At 40.1% G+C, this 22,767-nt stretch overlaps 1 protein-coding gene across 12 annotated transcripts in view; it reads left to right on the top strand.

The window, feature by feature from the left end:
• LOC143290538 (unconventional myosin-Ia-like) overlaps positions 1-22,767 on the top strand; it is a 162,890-nt gene that overhangs the window by 118,893 nt on the left and 21,230 nt on the right. For 5 of the 12 annotated variants that reach the window (XR_013056407.1, XM_076600065.1, XM_076600067.1 and 2 more), the window contains 6 exons: positions 129-348; positions 2,515-2,664; positions 3,731-3,799; positions 9,171-9,257; positions 11,522-11,608; positions 17,334-17,420. Coding sequence is in view for 11 of the 12 variants with exons in the window: in XM_076600065.1 (XP_076456180.1) it covers positions 129-348; positions 2,515-2,664; positions 3,731-3,799; positions 9,171-9,257; positions 11,522-11,608; positions 17,334-17,420 (700 nt within the window). In the remaining variant the exon portion in view is untranslated. The remainder of the gene's footprint in view (positions 1-128; positions 349-2,514; positions 2,665-3,730; positions 3,800-9,170; positions 9,258-11,521; positions 11,609-17,333; positions 17,421-22,767) is intronic. The other 7 variants (XM_076600069.1, XM_076600066.1, XM_076600072.1 and 4 more) reach the window with 4 other exon arrangements.

The raw sequence follows: 22,767 nt of genomic DNA, 5'->3' as shown, positions 1-22,767 counted from the left end.
ATATTTATTTACTTTATTCTTAATTTTTGAAAGAATTATATAAGATATGCGTGCGTGTGCATGTGCATGTATGAAATTATTGATCAATATTTATTATTTTTAAAATATTTTTTCCGACAACCTCACAGGTTGATGGAGAACGTGCGCGTGCGGCGTGCAGGCTACGCGTTCCGTCAGGCGTACGAGCACTTCCTGTACCGCTACAAGATGCTGGCGGCCGCCACCTGGCCACACTGGAGGGGGCCGGCCCCACGCGAGGGGGTCCAACACATCCTCCAGGACCAGCAGATCCCACACGATGAGTTCGCCTTCGGCAAGTCCAAGATCTTCATCAGGAACCCCAAACTGGTAGGTGACGCTCACAACCCATGTTCCCAAAACCCCATCAGCCTCACACCCGAAAAATCACATAAATTCTAAGTATTGCTCAGAATTATTTCAGTATATATTTTCTGAAAGGCAAATGATTAGACAATACGATCAGCATATTCAGTATTGATAGGATGAGATAAAATCATGGGAAGATAACCAAGGGTTTTAGAAGGAAAGAAAATTACTCAAATTAATTGAATTAAAAAAAAATCAAGTTTCTGTATTTTATGGGTGGAGATGATAATGAAATATCTTGTAAATGGTTCTTTGTTATTTTCTTTGTGAAATGAGTTGTTTCTTTTATACAGAGAATGATTTTGAATGATACTGAAATATCTTGTAACTGTTTCTCTATTCATTTCTTTGTGAAATGATGTTGTTGTTTTTTTTTTTATAGAGAATAGAATTTAATAGTCTCCACTTTATGCCTCCTAATAAGTCTCTCATTTTCGCTTATTAAGACATGCACACTCCAGCAATCTTCTTGATTTATAACATCCTAGAGTCCAGTTGCATTGTTTTCCCCCCACTATCACTGTGTTCTCTACACAAAACACTGACACACCTACAAACATAGTAATGTTGTTTTCCCTCGACAATCATGCTGTTCTCCACACAAAACACTGACACACCCAGGCACACAGTAATGTTGTTTTCCCTCCACTATCATGCTGTTCTCCACACAAAACACTGACACACCCAGGCACACAGTAATGTTGTTTTCCCTCCACTATCATGCTGTTCTCCACACACACACACCCAGGCACACAGTAATGTTGTTTTCCCTCCACTATCATGCTATTCTCCACACAAAACACTGACACACTCGGGCACATAATAATGTTGTTTTCCCTCCACAATCATGATATTCTCCACGCAAAACACTGACACCCCCAGGCACACAGTAATGTTTTCCCTCCACTTTCACGGTGTTCTCCACACAAAACACCAACACACCCATACACACAGTAATGTTGTTTTCCCTCCACTATCATGCTGTTCTCCACACAAAACACTGACACACCCAGGCACACAGTAATGTTGTTTTCCCTCCACTATCATGCTGTTCTCCACAAAAAACACTGACACCCCCAAGCACACAGTAATGTTGTTTTCCCTCCACTATCATGCTATTCTCCACACAAAACACTGACACCCCCAGGCACATAATAATGTTGTTTTCCCTCCACTATCATGCTATTCTCCACACAAAACACTGACACACCCATACACACAGTAATGTTGTTTTCCCTCCACTATCATGCTGTTCTCCACACACGCACCCAGGAACACAGTAATGTTGTTTTCCCTCCACAATCATGCTGTTCTGCACACAAAACACTGACACCCCCAGGCACACAGTAATGTTGTTTTCCCTTCACTATCATGCTATTCTCCACACAAAACACTGACACACCCATACACACAGTAATGTTGTTTTCCCTCCACTTTCACGGTGTTCTCCACACAAAACACTGACACACCCATACACACAGTAATGTTGTTTTCCCTCCACTATCATGCTATTCTCCACACAAAACACTGACACCCCCAGGCACACAGTAATGTTTTCCTTCCACTATGATGCTGTTCTCCACACAAAACACTGACACACTCAGGCACATAATAATGTTGTTTTCCCTCCACTATCATTCTATTCTCCACACAAAACACTGACACACCGAGGCACACAGTAATGTTTTCCCTCCACTTTCACGGTGTTCTCCACACAAAACACTGACACACACCCCACACACACAGTACCGACCAACACCCCACAGACACCCTCAACATGTAACAACGCTCCCAAAACAGTACTGACCACCAGCACACAAACACCCCTAGCTGGAACAACGCTCCCACTACAGTACTGACCACCAACACACAAACACCCCTAGCTGGAACAACGCTCCCTGTACAGTACCGACCACCAACACACGAACACCCCCCTACCTGTAACAACGCTCCCTGTCCTCTGCACAAAACACTGACACACACATGCACACAGTATGGACGAGCACCACACAAACACACCCCTACCTGTAACAACGCTCCCTGTCCTCTGCACAAAACACTGACACACACAGCATGGAGGAGCACCACACAAACACCCCCTAGCTGTAACAACGCTCCCTGTGACAGCTGTTTGACATGGAGGAGCGTCGGCGGGAGCGCATGCACTACCTGGCCACGCTGATCCAGAAGGTGTGGCGCGGCTGGTTCCAGCGCACCGTCTTCCTCAAGATGAAGGCCGCACAGGTCGTCATCTCCGCCCGCTTCAGGGGATACTGGGTGAGGAAGGGGTGGGGCTGGGGGGGTATGTGTGTGTGGGAGGTGGGGGGGGGGGGGTGTTTGATGTGAATAGTGTGAATGACAGTGTGGTGTTGATGTGAATGGTGTGAATGACATTGTGGTGTTGATGTGAATGGTGGAAATGACATTGTGGTGTTGATGTGAATGGTGTGAATGACATTGTGTTGATGTGAATGGTGTGAATGACAGTGTGGTGTTGATGTGAATGATGTTGATGTGAATGACATTGTGGTGTTGGTGTCAGTGGTGTGAATCACATGGTGTTGGTGTGAGTGGTGTGAATGACTTTATGGTATTGACATGAGTAGTGTGAATGATATCAATTTGGTGTTGGTGTGAATAACATGGTGTTGGTGTCAATGGCATGAATGACATGTTGATGTGAGTGGTGCGAGTGACATTGTGGTATGGGTGTGAATGGTTTGAATGACATTATGGTGTTGATGTGAATGACATACTGGTGTTGATGTGAATGGTGTGAATGACATGGCAGTGTGGATATGAATGACATGACATGGACTTGATTGAAATCATGGTATGGATGTGAATAACATTGTGTGAATGACATCATGGCATAGATGTGTATGGCATCATGACATGGATGTGAATGACATGACAGTGTGGACGTGAATGACATCACAGTGTGAACCTGAATGACGTCACGACATGGACATGAATGACCTTATGGTGTGGACCTGAATGACATGGTATAGATGTGAATGACATCACATTGTGGATGTGAATGGCATCAGAGTGGACCTGAATGACATGGTATAGATGTGAATGACATCACAGAGTGGACGTGAATGACATCACAGAGTGGATGTGAATGACATCACAGAGCGGACATGAATGACATCACAGTGTGGACGTGAATGACACCATGACATGGATATGAATGACATCACGGCACGGACATGAATGACATCACAGTGTGGACGTGAATGACACCATGACATGGATATGAATGACATCACGGCACGGACATGAATGACATCACAGAGTGGACGTGAATGACATCACAGTGGATGGTATGTGTCCCCAGGCCCACAAGCAGTACAAAGCCACCCAGAGAGCCACCCTGGTCCTGCAGTGCTATGCCCGTGGGTGGAAGGTGAGTCATCGTTGCCTCAAACAGTCACTGCATGCTCTTTCTGAACCCCTATTTCATTCCAGCATTACTTTGCCATTCAGCCGAGGGGTATACTTTCGTTCTCTTGAAGATTTGGGGAGGATATTTCTTTGTTTTCAGGGATTTATGTGTAAAGGTTTGGGAAGTGGTATTTTAGGGTATAAAGAATTAAGGACTGTTCTGTTGTTGTTCTTTCTGATGTTTTTATTTGTGTATCAAAAAAGATTTATTTTCGAATAAGAAAGGTGTTTAGCACATGTACTGCATGTGGCAGCTTATGAACTTATAACCTGTGATTTTACTGGCAAAGTGCATGAGTTGATACAGCAAATGAGAAAGAATGGCAGCAGTCAGCATGCAGTATTGCTTTTTGAAGCAGAGTGCACTCTAATTCATCAAAAAGTCTGAGACTGTGGCTTACAATTAAAGTTGATAATATTCATATTGCCATTTCATTCACACGTTTTGTGCTTGGTGTATCCATCAATCTGCGCCTGGTCTTTTTCAAAATAAATCTCTTTATCAAAAGTACCTCATTCAAATGTGTATTTTCACAGGAATGTTGGGTTTTTGGGGTTTTTTAAAAATATTTTGCATTTGTAACTTTCCTAATTTGAACAAGTATTGAACAAGTACTTGATAATTTCATCATTATTAATCTAGTATTTGTAAATATCATTTGTATCTGTTATGTTTATGTTCAGTCCTGTAACAGTTGTACATATTTGTAACTGTGTTTGCTGCTGGTATCCGTGTTGTGCCAACACAGTGTATATAGAATCAGACGTGAAAATGATTGGATGTGACAGCTTTGTCCGCCATGTTGTTTTGACTTTCAGAAGATGTTTGTCCCGACACCGCCGTCTTCTTTCAGACATTCGCCTGTGTCTTGTGCAGTTGTCTCTATTGCTTGTGTTCAGTGTTTTCACTGGTTAAAACAGAAATGGTTTCACAAAGTGCAGGCGCTCCTTGTTACTTTCTCTTCAGGTGAACAATCCAGTCAAGTTTATCACTCTCCAGTGGCAGTGTTCTGGATTCAGAATGAAGTCAGGACACTTGTGTGTAGTTAAAGAGACTTTCATGCATAAACCCTCAGGCAGGTTATGTGCACGTGTAGATACAAAATGCACACGAGTATGCAGACTATGGATGCGCATGCCAGCATGCACACATTCACACACATAGACACGCTCATGCTTGATACATGCATGCATGCAAGCATGCGCGCGCGCGCGCGCACACACACACACACACACACACACACACACAGTGGAGTGATGACCTAGAGGTAACACGTCCGTGTAGGAAGCGAGAGAATCTGAGCACACTGGTTCAAATCACGGCTCAGCCGCCAATATTTTCACCCCCTCCACTCGACCTTGAGTAGTAGTCTGGACACTAGTCATTCAGATGAGACGATAAACCAAGGTCCCATGTGCAGCATGCACTTAGCGCATGTAAAAGAACCCATGGCAACAAAAGGTTTGTTCCTGGCAAAATTCTGGAGAAAAATTCACTTCAATAGGAAAAACAAATAAAACTGCACACAGGAAGAAATGCAAAAAAAATGGGTGTCGCTGTAGTGTAGCGACGCGCTCTCCCTGGGGAGAGCAGCCTGAATTTCACACAGAGAAATGTGTTGTGACAACACACACACACACACACACACACTCACACACACACACACACTTACATACACACACACACATGTGGCTGTGTATTCATACATTTTGTCTTACCCATATAGATATGAATACAAGATAGAGCTTGCTAAGATTTGTCAAGGAACTTGTCAACTTAATGCAGGTTATACAAAAAACGGACAGCAGGTTCATTGATGAACTATGATATTTTGTGAGGGTTTACAGTAGGCCAGTAACGGATCAGTGGTGTCGGTAAATAAATGTAGGGATGACAAACAGACATTTCAGTGAAAGAAACCACCCATGTTCCATTCCTGCACGCTTCGTTTCTGTACTGTTGTGTGTGGTGTGGGTTTTACACCAACAGCATTCCTACTTTTGCTGTTTTACAATGGAAAAGTAGAAATGATTCAGATTGAAGCTCGTGTTTGTGTATGTGTGTGCATGTGTGAGTGTGTTTGTCTGTGTGTTTATCTGTGTGTATGTGTGTGTGTGTGTGTCAAATGGTCCAGTGTTGTTGTTTTTTCAAAAATTAGTAATGTGTTTAGAAATGATGACAGTTGTTTGAGTCTTATCTAAGTCATGTCAAACATCAAGACAGTATTCATTCCAAAACTCTCTCTTATCTCATTGTCCAAAAAAAGTAGAAAAGCTACACTTACAGTTAAAAAAAAAAAAGATAATAAAGATATTGATAAAAAAAAAAAAAAAATCTGTGGTTAGTCACAGAAAATCATGTTCACTCCCAGATTGTGTTGATAATCTTCAGTCACAAAAACCTGTTGATATTTAAGGAAATTTGTAAGAGAAGTTCATATTCTTAAAATGAAATCGCGCAGTGTCAAAAAACAAAAAACAAAAACAGATATGTTAGAGACATTGTATGAGTTTAAGGTGAGATAGTCTGGTCATAGGAAGTTTTCATGTGTGGTGTTTTCAAGTTGATAAATCTAAGTCATTATGTTTTTTTGTTTGCGTTTTTTATCCTTTTCTTTTTTCTTTTTTTTTTCCAAATAGGGATAGTTTTATGAAAGAATTTAGGCACTGCTCTGAAAGTCAAATTGAATAGGGAAAAGGAGAACCAAACAGATGGCTTTACTGTGTTGTGACTGTCTGATGTGTGTGTTGCATTATTTAGTTTTTCAAAATATTTGATATTTCAGTAAAAAAAAAAAAATAATAATAAAAAAAAATGTGATGAGTGTTAACTGTTGGATATTGATTGCCCCTAGGATATCATCTCTCTCTCTCTCTCTCTCTCTCTCTCTACCCTCTCTCTCTCTCTCTCTCTACCCTCCTCCTCTCTCTCTCTCTCCCCCCACCCCCCCCCTCCCCCTCTCTCTCTCTCTCTCTCTCTCTCTCTCTCTCTCTATCCTCCTCCACTCTCTCTCTCTCCCCCCCCCCCCCTCTCTCTCTCTCTCTCCTGTTTTTGGTGCTCATACTCAACTTTTCAACTTTTCATCTGCTCCTTCTCACTGTCTAGCGTTCAGTGTATCCTGTCTTTCCGTATGCAGCTTTGCGAGCGTCTGTCCACCTTCTTCCTTTTTCACCTGGCTTGGGTTGCAAGAGCAATCTCCTCCTGTAATCCACATCAGTGCCCCATGGGTTATGGTAACAATAACTTACCCAGCATGCACACCCCCCAAAACGGAGTATGGCTGCCCTCATGGTGGGGTAAAAACAGTCAATCATGTATAACCTCATTGATACATAGATACATACATGGGAGTTGCAACCCATGAATGAAGAAAAAGAAAGCCTTGCTGAGTCTGCTTGGTGGTAAGAATTTTCCTTGGCCTGTGCAGATTCCATTGACCAAAGAAAATGTTTAACATTAAGCAAACTTAGCACTGCAAAGATTGTTCATGCCACCCAGCCCTGGTTTAGTTTGTCTGTTCTTCGCTTCTCTTCCTTGAAATATGGAGGAAACACTTTCCTACCTGTGCCAGGTTCCTCATTGAGTATTGTGTGATGGTTTCTCTGAGGTGGCCGGGTTACCTTTTCTCTCTTGTACAGGTGTTTGAGCAGCTGAGTCGTCCCTGGCTCAGTGCGTTTTGACTGAGCCCTGCTTGCTTTGGTGTGGAGTGGAGTGGAGTGGAGAGTGAGGTGCATGGCTGTGTTACGTTGCTGGGAGGTGTGTGGTGTAAGTCTGCCTTTTGTCTGACCCTGCCCTCTTCCCCCCCCCCCCTCACCCCCCACCCCTCCTCCACACACACAGATACCTTCTTCAGCACTGACATTGTGTGCTCACAGCGTGTGCTCACGGAGAAATTCCTCACGAGTGTTTTCACTGAACCACTTGGTGCGTGACTTTAATTTTATTTACAATTAAATTACACCTGAAGGTCAAAATGTCAGAGCTTTGGTATATTGTAGTTGGGTTTTTTGTTGTTGTCGTTGTTTTTAATGAGTATATGGTTTTTGACATTCCAGGTTAAGTTTCAGAGTTTGATTTCGATTTAAGTGGAAAGAAAGAATTATGTTTAATGTCCCATGTAAAATTTGCTGTTGGTGATTGTACATTTGAATAAAGGGAGTACTGAAAAGTTCTTTTAATCAGGATTTACTGGTAATTGTAGTTTTAATGAATGGACAAGCCTATAGTTTAATCAGGAAGTGGTTTTTTTGGGGGGGGGAGTGGAGGGGGGGGGTTATCATCGCAAGATGTTGAATACGTTCATCTGAATCTAACCCCTGTCAGTTGGTAACTTCATTTCAGTTTTGCCTCACTGTGCACAAGTGACAGTTAATCACTTTAACTTCATGCAGTGAAAATAGAAATGTTTGGCACTTTTGTGGTGTGAACAGATAAATTCAAGGATTGAGATTCGTCTGTTTTCTTCTTTTTTTTCTTGCTTTCTTTTTTTGTATTTGTTTTTGTTTGAGCGGGTGGTTAGGTTTTACAAAACTACGGAGTATATACAGCAACAAACTGATTTTTCGTTTTTGTTTTAAGAGTAATTCAGATAAATAAAATCCTTTCCAACTCAGTATTTAATAGATAATTTTTTTAACTCATGACGATGATTATAAAAGAGCAAAGAGATAAGATAGGCCCGTCAGGCAGCTTTAGTTTCTTGAAGTATGAATGAGACTTAGATATTGCGGATGTATTTAATTATAAAAATGAAATGAATGTTAGACAGCACTGACATGCAGCAAGGGTTTTATTCTTCTTCTTTTTATAGTCCTTTTTTTTTTTTAATGTATCGTTAACTTTGTCACTGGATCATGGAAAATGAAACAAAGCAATACAGATTAGTTTAAGATATGTTTCAGTTTTAAATGACTCAGATTGTATGGCCTCAGTCAGCCTGTCAGCTCATCAGCAGTTCAGAAAGAGATGGAAACAGAGCTTGAAAAGGAAAAATGGAAAAGAAAAACATGAGACAGCAGGTTTGACAGAGAGAAGACGAAAACAGAATTTTTTTTCTGAAACTTTCTATTTTCAAACACAAGAAAGATTGAAGCCAGCAAAGACACACAGAGTGAAAGGCAGACTTGCACAGACATTCCCCAACAGTGTTGTTGATGCTTTGACCTTTCAGTCAACGTCACCATGTCATCCATGACGATCCATCATCTATCACCAAAGGATTCTCCCCCCTGACACTTCTCCGGTCACCCCCACCCCACTCCCCCACACCATCCCGCTAACTGCTCGTCTGCCTGTGACATGCTTGCCTCACTGCCCATTGCTTGTATTGTAGGCCCGGATGATTCTGCGGGCCTTGAAGCTCGCCAAGAAGAGACAGCTGGCTGCCACCACCATCCGCCGGTACTACTTGGGATACAAGGTATCGGCATGGCTGTCGATTCGTCTCTTGGCCTGTTTGGGTTTTGACATGTTTTACTCTCTGTGGGGTTTTTTTTATCCTCAGCATATTTTTGTATCGGTTATATATCTATATATGTATGTTGTTGATTTTTTGTTTTGTGTTTTGCGGGGTGAGAGGGTGGGGAAGGGAGGTGGTGATGGAAGGAGGAGGTTGGGATTAAAGGGTATGGGTGGGGAGGGTATCAGTGTCTTGTGGTTGTGGTTGGTTCCTGTGTCAGTGGTAGTGTTTTGATGGACGGTGATGGAAGCATGTTTAGGTGGTGCCATCAGAAAAATACATTGTTCTGGTCGACTTGTGTGTGTTTTGGGGAACAGTTGATGTTCAGTGTCTTGGCTGATCAGTAAACGTGATTGTGGTTGTCTGTGTCTTTGTTCTGTGTTTTTGAAATTATTTTTGTGACTGTTTATCATCCTGCCATCCCCATTCCCACACACTTATTGTGTGTTGTTCTTGAGCAGTTTGGGTTTTGTGCAGTTTTGGTATTGGGCAGTACCTGTTTTGTGCAGTTTTAGTATTGAGCAGTATTGGATTTGTGCAGTTTTGGTATTGAGCAGTCTTGCCTCAGTGGTTAGAGAATAGCTAGCTGTTCAACCTGTTTAGACTGTGGTGAATTTCAAACATCTGTGAAGTAGGTTTGGTTGTTTTTTTATGTGTGTTTGTGTTGGGTTTTTTCATGAGACCTTAGATGAGCTATAGTGAAGTATTCAAGCATGACCGTTGTCAGTGATTGTGTTGGGATGATTTCTAGATTTCGGTGCTGATTTGCCATGTGATGATACACAGTCATTAATCAAATCTTGCAGTGGAGTATCTGGGTCAGTTACGAATCCTATCAACTGTTTTATTTATGTAAATACTAATGTGCATGTATCAAATCGATAGGATTATAGACCACATCTCAGATTTGCTGATCAGTTATAGGTGTTAATCATCAATCCAAATGACACAATGAGGATCCCATATTTAATGTTGCATGGTATATGCAATTCATTAATTTTGCATAAGATTCATAGCTGTATTTTTTTCTCTTTTGATATGGATACTTATATAGTGCCTATCCTTGGTCAGAGACCAAGCTCTAAGCGCTTCACAAACAAGGAGTCATTCACACAACAGGCTGCCTACCTGGGTAGAGCCGACTGACGGCTGCCATTTGGCACTAATCATTCATTTCCTGTGTCATTCAGTCAGATTTCAGGCACGCAAACATGTAACATTTAACATTTTACGTGTATGCCAGTTTTGCTTATTTACCCCGCCATGTAGGCAGCCATACTCCGTTTTCAGGGGTGTGCATGCTGGGTATGTTCTTGTTTCCATAACCCACCAAACACTGACATGGATTACAGGATCTTTAATGTGCGTATTTGATCTTCTGCTTATGTATACACACGAAGGAGGTTCAGGCACTGGCAGGTCTGCACATATGTTGACCTGGAAGATCGGAAAAATCTCCACCCTTTACCCACCAGGCGCCGTCATCGAGATTCGAACCCGGGACCCTCAGAACATTTAGCATTACACAGATAATCAGTTTTACACATACAACATTCAGCTTTACACAGATAATCAGTTTTACACGTATAATATTCAGCATTACATAGATAATCAATCCAGTGAGTAACTAAAAAAAAATTCTGTTCTGAACAATGAAAGTTTGTCAGCCAATGAAAACCAATTGAGATTGATTGTAGTAGTTGTTTAGCAATCACATCATTCATTTATTCTCTGGTCTGAAGTCATAGATGATCCAGAATTGCTGAGATAATTCAGGCTTCAAACAATGAAAGTTTGTCAGCCAGTGAAAATCAATGATTGAGATTGATTGTTTATAGCTGTTTAGCAATCACATTATTAATTTATCTCTGATCTGAAGTCATACATGATCCAGAATTGCTGAAATAATTCAGGCTTCAAATAATGAAAGTTTGTCAGCCAGTTAAAACCACAGATTGAGATCGATTGTTAGTAGCTGAAAATTTGTCAGCCAATGAAAACCACAGGTTGAGATTGATTGTAAGTAGCTGTTTAGCAATCAGATCATTGATTTATTCTCTGGCCTGAAGTCTGAAGTCATGAATGAACCTGTGTGATCTCCGTTGCACAGCAGTCCCCATGTGTGTCGATAGAGGGTTGGGAGGCAGGTGTGTGAGGGTGGTGTGGAGAGGGAGAGGTGGATGGAAGAAACGGAAGCTGACATGTTACGTCCTCTCCTGTTGTAGGCGCGTGTGTTGTTAGCTCAGCTGAAGCTGGCCAAACGACAGCGTCTGGCCGTCACCACCATTAGCAGTTATTTCCGTGGATACAAGGTACAGCATCGTGCTTGTCCGTTTGTTGGTTTGAAGTAACTGGGCCTGCGTTCATTGTCGTTGTTGATTTCAGTTTGCTGACGCTGTATTGCTTTGACTGTCTTGTGGATGAATAACCCGGAACAGTGGGCAGCTTGTCGATGGCATTAAAATGCCCACACTGCTTGGAAATTGGATCTAACAAGTGACACATGATCAAGGTTTTAACTTTTTGTAGCAGCTGTTTTGAAATAACCCTTGACAAAGTCCTCGTGTGGTAATGAGTCGTTAAATATCTTGCATGCCTGATATGTTCATTTTTATCGAGGGTATGAACAAAGATTTCAAGGGCCAGAATGGTTTATCTTGAAACAAAGCATTGACAGCATGAATGTGAGATTTGATGTTGTGTTTATCTTACGCATTGTATATTTCTGGTTATATAACAGAGTTATCTTTTCCTTGGATTGGATATGATTCGTGCATTTTGCTGCCATTTCCATTGTACATGCCATACTGTCGAGCAGTGTTTCTGGGACCATACATTGAATCTCTTGTCTGAAGTTCTCCTCATTTGGTGGCAGGAGGCATGGTTCAAAACATTTTCTGTCAGAAGCCATGATATGTCCTTGCTAACTAGCTGCCCTTGTCAACACAGCTCAAGAAAGGCTCTTTTCTTCTTTGAGGTATCTTAACCCATTCAACCATGGAGAGTCCACAGCCTCGGCAGGCTTTCATGCCGTATTGATGCCGAAAAAATGCAGAAAATATACTGTTTTTCCTCCAGATAAGATGTGGACACGTTTGGAAATAATACAGGTTAGTTCCCTTTCACTGCAGTTTATGCAGATGTAGGCCCAACACTCGGCTTATATCACAGATTGACATAAGTTTACATTTGGGCCAACAGCAAAGTGAGAGCTGTATTATCAGTGGTTTCTCCAGACAATGGGAAACCATTTACACCTTAGTCTTTTGTGAAGGACTATGACTCTCAAACTAGGAGGCAAAATTGCACTGGCTCTTAGTGCTGCAGCCTTGTGGGCTAGTTGGCCTTTGGGAACCATCCCAGTGCCGACTGTCCTAAAACCCTCATGGCCGAGAGAGTGGGGATGTACTTGGGCAAGACACTCTCCACTATAATCAAATTCTAGCCCAAATGTCGGAACAGCAGTTGCCTCCTCTGCTGTTCTGATGGTCATAGTCAGACACGACTATCATATATAAGGGTCATGAAAACTGTTTTGATGAGACAGTTCTGACAGCGGAGTAATGCTTGGTCACAGGGCTCAGTGAATTAATATCGCTCTTAGTATCCTTCCGCCTTTGAACATATCAGTGATTGATATACAAAACTAGTTTGAAAGAAATATGAAAAAATACCATGTTTTGGAGAGAAAAAAAGGAATATTTGCATCAGTATTGTGGCTTTTTTTATTTTTAGTTTATTGCATGTTCAAGTTTCGTATGTGTACAAAGTCTGCATCTGCATTGAAGTCAAAATGTAACCGTGTACTGGGTTTGCATCAATCAGTTTTCGAGACAAAGTGTCCCAGGTTCTGTTGAAGTTCAGCTGTATCATTCTGTTGCTGAGCAGTCAGTGTGTTCAGTTGGTGTGCTTTTTTTTTGCTTGCATTTTAAAAACTTAAGAGCAAAACCAATGCTGCTTCGGTCTTGGTCCGTACAATAAAAACATTTTCTTTAACAAACACTGACCAGTGCCAGGTAGCAGCTCTCACCAAGGGCAGTTAACTACCACTCTGCGGAGGGATGGGGGTGGGCAGGAGGGGAGGATATGAGTTGTTAGTTGCAGGGAGGTCTTGGTTTGAAATGGAGCAAACAAGTTCATAAAGCACCAGTTCTGTTACGGATTTCTTCTACAGTGGGTCAGCTTTGCTTTCTCATGCTAGTTCAGTCTTCTTCAAAGCAGGAAAGAGACAGAGTATGGCTGCCTACATGAGAGGTTGAAAATGTGATTTGCAGACCACAGACCCAGGAGAGTAGAGTAATTCAGACATGCCCACAGTTTATTCTGTGCTTGGGTGTTCTCTGCAGTGGCTGAAGCTAGAATGTTCATGAATACATGTTGTGTTAACTCACTCAGTACGGCCAGTCCTCTCTTCTCCTCTTCACAGACCCTTCGGATGGCCAGTGGGTGTCTGAATGACCCAACCTTTAGCTTCTGTCGTCAGAACTGTGGTATTCTTTGTCAACATTCACCTCTTCAGTATAAGAGCCTTCCGCTTGCAATAGTTTGATGATGGTAACTGGGGTGAAACGCTGTTGACGTCGTCTCTTTCGCCGTTCGTATGGAGAGAGTTAACAGAAACAAACAAGACACTGACAGAGAGGGAATGTTTTTGTCTGCATGACATTGTCAGCTGAATGTCTCACTTTCCAAGACGGCTTGTAGTATAGAAACGATTGGGAATGCAGTCAAAATAAATTGAGAGTGTTACCCCCTCCAAGATATGCAGTTCGCATTTTCAGTGGAACAGGTATTCAGATTCAGAGTATGGCTGTGTACATGGCAGGATAAAAACAGTCATGCATGTAAAAGCCCTCTCAAACGTACAATTTATGTGGACATTGCATCCCACAAACGCAGAAGTAGTATGCGGATTCCCAAGATTCCAAAACCATTGTTCATGTTTCATGTTTTGTTTTGTGTACATGAGTATGTGATTGTAAATGTTTGGCATGGACACTCCCCTCTGACATCCTCTCAGATGCAGTCAGTTTCACCAAGGCATTTAAAAACATCAAACCTTGCATGGAATTTGTCGTATAAGTCATTACAAGTGTTTTCTAAAATCATTGTTCATTTACCGGTTCTACAGTATTGCATGAGTTGTATGTGGGGCATGAATTGAGAAAAACAAAACAAACATTTTTTTTTTTTTTTTTTTTTTTTTTTTGATTCATCATGCATGGGGTTATTCTGGAGTTGTTGTTGTTGGTGTGTTCAATTATTTATTTTTACAGCAGGCCAACGAAATATGATGGCATAGCTGTTGCTTTTTTTTTTTTTTTTTTTTTAGTTCATGGGTCTATGTTGTCAAAGCATTTATCATCGTTCAGTGTCATTATTGCTTATGATTGTGGCTGATCAGAATCTGTAAGATGAGGTTTGTGGAAAATTTTTGCCCAACTGTTACAGGCTAAAAGGTACAGTATCTGTTGTGAGGGGGGTGGGTTGAGCATTGTCTGAACGTGTGAACTGTGTACTGCATGAAATCTTAGCTGTGGGAAAAATGGAGGGTCTCTTAACTGGAGAGTCGATCAATGTATGTGGTGTTGATCAGTACGAATAGCGTTTCATGGCTCCTGAGAATGATAGTGATAATAATGATGATGATTATGATAATGATAATGTTAACAGTGTTGATAATGATAATAATAATGATATTATTATTATTATCATTAGTAGTCGTAGTATTGACAGTGGACACTCGCACATGCCAGGCAGGGAGCTCACAGTGTTTACAACAAAAAGCAACACATACATAAACACACATGCATCAGGTACATCATACATGAACAGTTGAGTGCAGACAAGACCTGGACCCACAGTCACACACACACACACACACACACACACACACATGCACATACACACACACACACACACACACACACACACACACACACACACACACTGATTGGAGTGATGGCCTAGAGGTAACAGCATGCAAGTAGCACATGTAAAAGAACCCACGACAACAAAAGGGTTGCTCCTGGCAAAATTCTGTAGAAAAATCCACTTGATAGAAAAAAACAATAAAACTGCACGCAGGGAAAAATACCAAAAAATGGGTAGGGCTCACAGTGTAGCAACGTGCTCTCCCTGGGGAGCTGGAATTTCACACAGAGAAATCTGTTGTGACAAAAAAAGAGAAATACAAATACAAACACTGGGAAAGGAGGTCAGTTGATTTTAAAAAAAAAAAAAAAGCCTGTATTACTGTGAAAGCTTTGTCAAGATAAATGGATGAGCAGAGATGGAGGTGTCTTTGAATTTTCAGACAGACTTGTACAAAGTCAACACAGTCTGAGATAGGACATATGATAGGCATTGTGTTTTTTGCCTCTTAGCAAGATTCATTGCATGGGGTATTAGTGGTCACTGTTTGGTTCAGGCAAGATTGCCCCTGTATACCCTTGTAGGAGTCCCCCTTCCCCTCCCCCTACAACCCCCCCCCCCTCCCTCCACCCCCATTTTACCAGGTATTGTCTGTTTTCATTCACCTGTAAATTTTCATCACCGTCATTCATTGCCACCCTCATCTCTCTCCAGCATTTTTCTTTTTTGCATTAATTTTTTTTTTTGTCTTAAGTGTGTGGTTTCATAAAAGCATTGAAATGATTCAGATGCAATGAAGGAGTAAACCAGACTCATTCACAGCACGGAGAGATGTGTGTATATGTGCATAAAGTGAGCAAGGTGAAGACGCTGATGGCATGCAAATATGTCATGTGCATACAGTGTGTAAAGTGCATTGAAAGTGTAAAGCTGTGGTATTCTTTTGAAATGTTTTACATGCATAAAGTGAATGAGTGAACCGGAGGTGTGCATGGAACGAATCAAAGCAGGGTTGATGGCAAAGGATTCAGTTCATGAACAGAACAGAGGGGCTGGAAGAAAAGAAGTGAAGAGCACTCAAGGGGGGGAAAAAGTGGGGGTGGGGAGGGGGGGGTACAGGTGGAAAAGTGGTCAGGAGCAATTGTGCAGATACATCACAAGAAAGGATTTAATGCATGACATCAGGCAGGCAAAGATATTCAGAGACCAGCTATGCCAACAAAAAAAAGAGGTAATATTGAGAGGGGGCAGTTTTGCAAATGCCTTTCCATTTAGTTCATTTCAATTACTCAAGGATGTGTCAGTGTTCAGACAAATCCATATGTGCTACACATCTTCAAAGCAAATGCCTGACCAGCAGCATAACCCAACACGCATAAACAAGTGCCGAAAGTAATAAATAATGGATGATTCTTACAAAGTGCAAATCCCTGAAAAATTATCCAGCTTAACATTGAATTCATCAAGAGTAATGATTTATTGATGTGAAATGAATGAAGTATGATTTACTGATAAGATAAGAATAACTTTATTATCTCCAACTGGAGAAATTTGGTCAGGTGCATTATCACAACATAGACAAGTAAACAACATGGGGACCATAACTGTAAAAGTCAACAACAGCTTTTACGAATATTACGAAGATACAAATGTAAAAAAAAAAAAAAATAAAAAATAATAATAATAATAAAAATATTTTTAAATTTAAAAAAAAATTACACTGCAGGTAATAACTAGTATTCTTAATGTAAAAACAGAAAGAATTAAGAAACATTATTTGAATATAATTATAAACATAGCCTACTATACTGCACATTGATTATAATAAACAGATAAGATAAGAATAAAGATAAATTGCGGAAAACTGCAACCAGATAATCAGCACACACCCGCAACCTCCCACCACCCTCACCCACCCCACACACACGGATTACTTAATTAAACAAGAGTAATAAACATATGTTCTCAAATAAAAGCATTTTTACGTATTCGCTTTTAAAAACATTGCAATTAATTATTACATTGTAATTATTAAACAGAAATATATTTAGAATATCAGGGTATCAGGGTAAGGGTCATGGCTGGGGGGAAAGAGTGGAGGGAAAAGGGGGGGGGGGGGGTAACTGCATGGGGAGGCTGACGCCATGTTGTCTTGCTGCCTAGGCTCGCGTTCTGCTGGCCCATCTGAAGGAGATGAAGCGGAGAGATCTGGCCGCCGTCGTCATTCAGAAATACGCTCGTGCTTTGCAGGTGTGGCCTCTTATTTCCTCTGCATCCATTCGGTTCGTCATTAACTCACCCTTTCCTTTCAACTCTCAGTATAACCCTGTTATAATTGCCGCCAACTGAGTGGGTGGTCTGAGGCTATATCTATGCATAATCCTGGTGTGCATTACCCATATATGGAAGCCGCAGTAGTTAATGTTATCATCTACTTTGTAATACTGTAGTTTGGATATGATCACATGAGTGGCTATTTACCGCTTGTCCTTGAATGTTAGACAGTAGTTTTGATTTAAACCACCTGTGTTACTGTTTTCTGTCCTCCTGTAACACAGAACTTTGGTAACTGTAACTGTAGTTTTCATTTGAACCTAGTGATGTCAGTCATGTGTGCTCACATACCTAGTTCTCCTGACTTCAGTTTCATTCAGTCTGTCGTGTGTGTTAACATTTTTCACTTCATTCATGTTTCATCCTCATTTTCCCACTGACACTACAGTTTGTCGTTCACAGTAGTTTGATTCAAATGCTCTCTTCGGTCTTATCATACGAGTTAACATTTTTTACTTCATTTATGTTTCATCCTCATCTGCCTACTAACACTACTTCAATTTGTCGTTCACAGTAGTTTGATTTAAATGCTCTCCATTACTGCTCATTGTTGACTGTGCCATGGTAGACAGTCTTACATTTCTTTGTGCACTCCACCCCCATGTTCATCCTACACCCAATAATCAGAATTTATTATTTTATTATTTTACTTTAAGCACCACCCTTGTTCTTTCCATGCATTGATGTATATATACTTCTGCAGTTTTTGTTTTTAAAATGAATGCTTCAGAGAATTGTGACTGTAAGGATTTCTTTTCACGTGATCATCTGTATTGTTTCTTGTTCCAGGGATTGAAAGCTAATGCTGTGTTGTTTTTTTCATAATCTTCAAGTTAAATACTGTAGAGCTGATACTGATGAATGACTTATTGGTGCAGCATTTTGGTTAATGTTTGTTGTTCTTTTCTTTCCGCTGCACATTTCAAGTAGAAAAATACTCTGACCGTACTGGTGGTATTCCACTGAGCGCTAATGTTTTGATCAACAGGGTGGTGGATTCATATGTTGAAGTGATTAATCGTTGAATCCTACAAGGGTGCTGTTACCTCCTAGTATATAATATATATATATATATATATACCTGTCACTGTGTCCCCCCTCCCTCTCTCATATCTGTGATCTCTACCCTCAGTAATTATGTTCCTGCTAGCCCCACCCCAGTGTTGTTATCCACCCCTGACCTGTTGTGTCTGGGTGAGGGTTGTTGGAACAGCATGTCTTGCATGTGGGTGTTGCCATTAACAGCTGCTGGGGCAGGATAGTTCTGTGTGCTAGCTACAGCCGCTGTGTGTGTGTATGACCTCGTTTTAAGAAAGTAATGCATCTCTCGTTGCTGTATAGATAATCATTTTCTTGTTTTGATTAACTGTTTGTGTGTGTGTTGTTGTTGTTGTTGTTGTTTTTCTTGACAGATGAACAAAACGGTGCTCATGAGAAGTGAATTGTGCTGCTGCTTTGTTCCTGGCATGTGAAAATGAATGCAATGTGCCATGATTGAGAATGATGGTTTGACGTGTCTTGATTGACACCGTTTGTTGTTTCCGGCATTGATAGCGTTGACTTTTCTGAACAGGAAGAGACGTTGCCTTGATGTTTGTTACGCCTGAGGAATGCGTGTTATTGAACTTTGTATATATTTTGTTTGGGTTTTAGTTTTCTGTTTGTTTTTGTTGTACAGTTTTTTCAGCTGAGTTCAGTGATGAGTCATGGTAAAATGGTGTAAATATCAGTTGTGATTCAGCAGAAACACAGTCTTTACTGATTAGATCAGTTCAACTGTATATCAAAATAAAGATATATATACATATATATATATATTTGTGTATGTGTATATATATATTTATCTATTTTAAGAAATAAAGACTTGCATTGCAGCAGTACCTCACATTTGGGGCATGGCCTTCTTTTTTCTTTTCCTTTTATTTTGTGAACGCAATAACGTTTAACTTTTTTTTTCTTTTTTTTTAACCTTCTTTTACACTGAAGCCTTTGCTAATGGTTTTGCTCTTCTTTTGTAACACTGGCCACAGGACAGCTGGTCCTTTATGTTTAGTTTGCTGCACTCACTGACAAAGAAAGCTTTGTCGTCTTTCCTTTTGCTATTGGTATAGTTTAGATTAGAAAGTAGGTAGAAAATCAGCAGGGCATAGGTTTGTTTGCTGTACCTTTGTGTTGGGTTTGCTTTCTTTTTGCTTTTCTTTTTTTTTTCTTTTTTTTTTTTTTTTAATTGATTAATTTTACTATTGTTAGTTGGTTAATGTTTTCTTTTCAGTCAGGTTACAGTTTACAAATTTATTTTCAGTTTGATTAAATCTGACTTCTGTTTATTGTTAGATGTGTTGTTACATTATAGTTTGTGTGTGTGAGAGTGTGTGTGTGTGTGTGCGTGTGTGTGTGTGTGTGCATGTTTTCCTGTTGATTTCTTGTTATGTGTGTGGCTTCATTGGTCAGGTACAGAACATTGCATGCACATCTTTCACTGTCATAACTTTGTGTATGTAGAGAAATGAATTAATGAGGAAAAAATAATAATGTGTGAGTGTCGGTGGGATGGAGGAGTTGGGATGAATGAATGAAACAGATAATTCTTATCTGCCATGTTGTTCTGTCGTCATATTCATGTTCCACCTGTCAGTATGTCTTGTGTCATCGCTCCGGTCGTTGGGATCTGCATGACGTTAGACACAGACATTACTCGGCGGTTTCTTTGAAGACCTTGTTTTGTGATGTCCCTCCGTGGGCGCTGATTGACTTCTTAAAAGAAGTGAACATTTTTAACCAGATTTGAAGGTTTTAAAATACGGAAGTTTTTTTTTAAACTTTAGAGTGGAAAGTTTGAAGTGGTGACTCGTTTTAACTGTTTGTTTTTTTACCCTTGTAGTAGTTATTAACGCAGCGATAGCCTTGAGATGGCCTTAGTGGTCGGCGAGGCTCTAAGCACTATAATTTCATTTCATCACTCCATGGAATCTGTGACATCCAATCCTAATTAAACATTCATTGTCTGTCATGTGCATGAACGCTATGTTAACCTTGGACTTGTCAGTCTACAAGATTATCTGAATCGATTTATCTTTGAAATGTTTTAGAAATGTGCACTGTTGTGATCCCTATCCTTGTGTCTTGAAGGCATAGAGTTTGTTACAGCTCCAACAGATGGGACAGTGATTGATTAAGGCTCTGTGGTGATGCTAAAAGATGATATAAATATACATGATATGATATACATTATGAGCAAGGATGTGTCAGCCGCGTAAGGTATAAGTTCCAGTGTACACTTATTTACAAAGATTAGACATGTGGTCAGGTGGCTTTTCATTCACAAGTCTGCAAGAAATTCATTTTTTATGATTTCTTAAATGGCAGTACGGAGTTTTATCATAATTGTTAAAAGGAGAGTTGTTGGTGAATTAAGGCAAGTAATAGTATCTATCATGAGATTTATAGTATTGTGTGTGGAGAAAAGAAAGGAGGAATATTTTGAAGAAAAGGGGTTATAGGTAAAATGATAATAATAAAACTGTATAGACCATAACTGAGTTCATGATATGTAACTTGTAACACACACACACACACACACGCACACATACACACACACACACACACACACACACACACACACACACACACACACACACACACAACTACTCGCTTAGAGAAACATGGAACACAACAAACCTTTGGTCAGTACATAAGTTTTAGGAAAGCATTCTACTGCTTTTCTTTGAACCTGTATTGTGTTGTTGTAATCTTTAGATCATTAGCATTGTTAACATGAGATGTGATGCTTTAGCAAAGATCTTTAACATTGATAGAATGATATGTGATGTTTTAGCAGTATCTTTAACTTTGTCAGCATGAGATGTGATGCTTTAGCAAAAATCTTTAACATTTGTGATGCTTTAGAAAAAATCAATAACTTTGTTAGCATGAGATGTTATGCTTTATCTTTATCAAAAATCTTTAACATTATTAGAATGAGATGTGATGCTTTAGCAGTAATCTTTAACTTTGTCAGCATGAGATGTGATGCTTTAGCAACAAATTTGTAATGTTGTTAACATGAGATGTGATGCTTTGGCAACAAATTTGTAATGTTGTTAACATGAGATGTGATGCTTTGGCAACAAATTTGTAATGTTGTTAGCATGAGATGTGATGCTTTAGCGTAAGATATCCAACAACAAAAAAAAAAAACCAGGCAGAGTACACTGAGTAGCATGTCCAGTGGGAAAGATGCATGGCTACCACAAGCGGTGGGATGCAGACATAGTGTGTGTGTAGAGAGAGAGATGCTTCTCCCATCTGGTTGAGAGTCTGCCTGGGGGTGTAGATATCATGTATATTGTGCCTGTCTGTGGGTGTAGATACGGTGTACATATTGTGCCTGCCATGCCTGTGGGTGTAGACATAATGTATGTATTGTGCCTCAGACTCTGATGCTGGATCAGTCTGCCAGTCCTCAGCATCTCTGTGCCATCGTCCTTCACATTTACACAGCTCTGTGGCCTGCAGAAAGGAGGGTTATCAGCAGAGAATAAGACACTTTCCTGACACCAACCATTCCTAAAATAATAATAACATGTTTGAAAAAAAAAATACAACAAAAATTGTTGAACATATGTCCCATTAGAAGAATTCCGATAACTTTTAAAACAAAAATTGCACAAAAATTGGTGAGAGTGCGTCTCTTTTCCTATGACCTTATCTTGGAAACTTCAGTAGTTCTGATTTGACGATCATCATTGCATTCCTCATTTAAATTCATTCAAGAGAACATCTCTAATTTGTTTGATTTATAGTCAAGATTCATTCTAAACACATTTGCTGTGATTCCACACACACAAAATTTTAAAGGTATAATAAAAAGTCAATCAGAAAAAGAAATAAGCCTCTTTCTTGAATAAGATTTTATCAAAAGAAATTTCTGACTTTGTTTTTAAATAAAGCTGTTCTTTGATTTAAGGTTCCATAAGAGTCAAATGATTTATTCTTAAACTGCTTATCATAATGGACTCTTCTTCACTAATATTCTATCAAAATAGATTATATTGTTCCTGAATATTCTGCCACAGTTGATTCCATGACTGGGTTCCTAATGTTCCATATTTTGCTAGCTTTGTTGTACTCTCCTGTTAAATTTCTTATTTTGAACTGAATGAAATACAGTTGTGACTGAGAGAACTGGTGATTTAACAGTGTGTTTGATCTGAATGAAACTGTGCCTCCTGAAACATTGATCACTTATATTCCAAAAAATTCA

The sequence above is a fragment of the Babylonia areolata genome, chromosome 15 (assembly GCF_041734735.1).
Source record: "Babylonia areolata isolate BAREFJ2019XMU chromosome 15, ASM4173473v1, whole genome shotgun sequence".
NCBI lineage: Eukaryota > Metazoa > Mollusca > Gastropoda > Neogastropoda > Buccinidae > Babylonia > Babylonia areolata.
The sequence above is the reverse complement of the archived record's forward strand: the minus strand, read 5'-3'. Positions and strand labels throughout refer to the sequence as shown.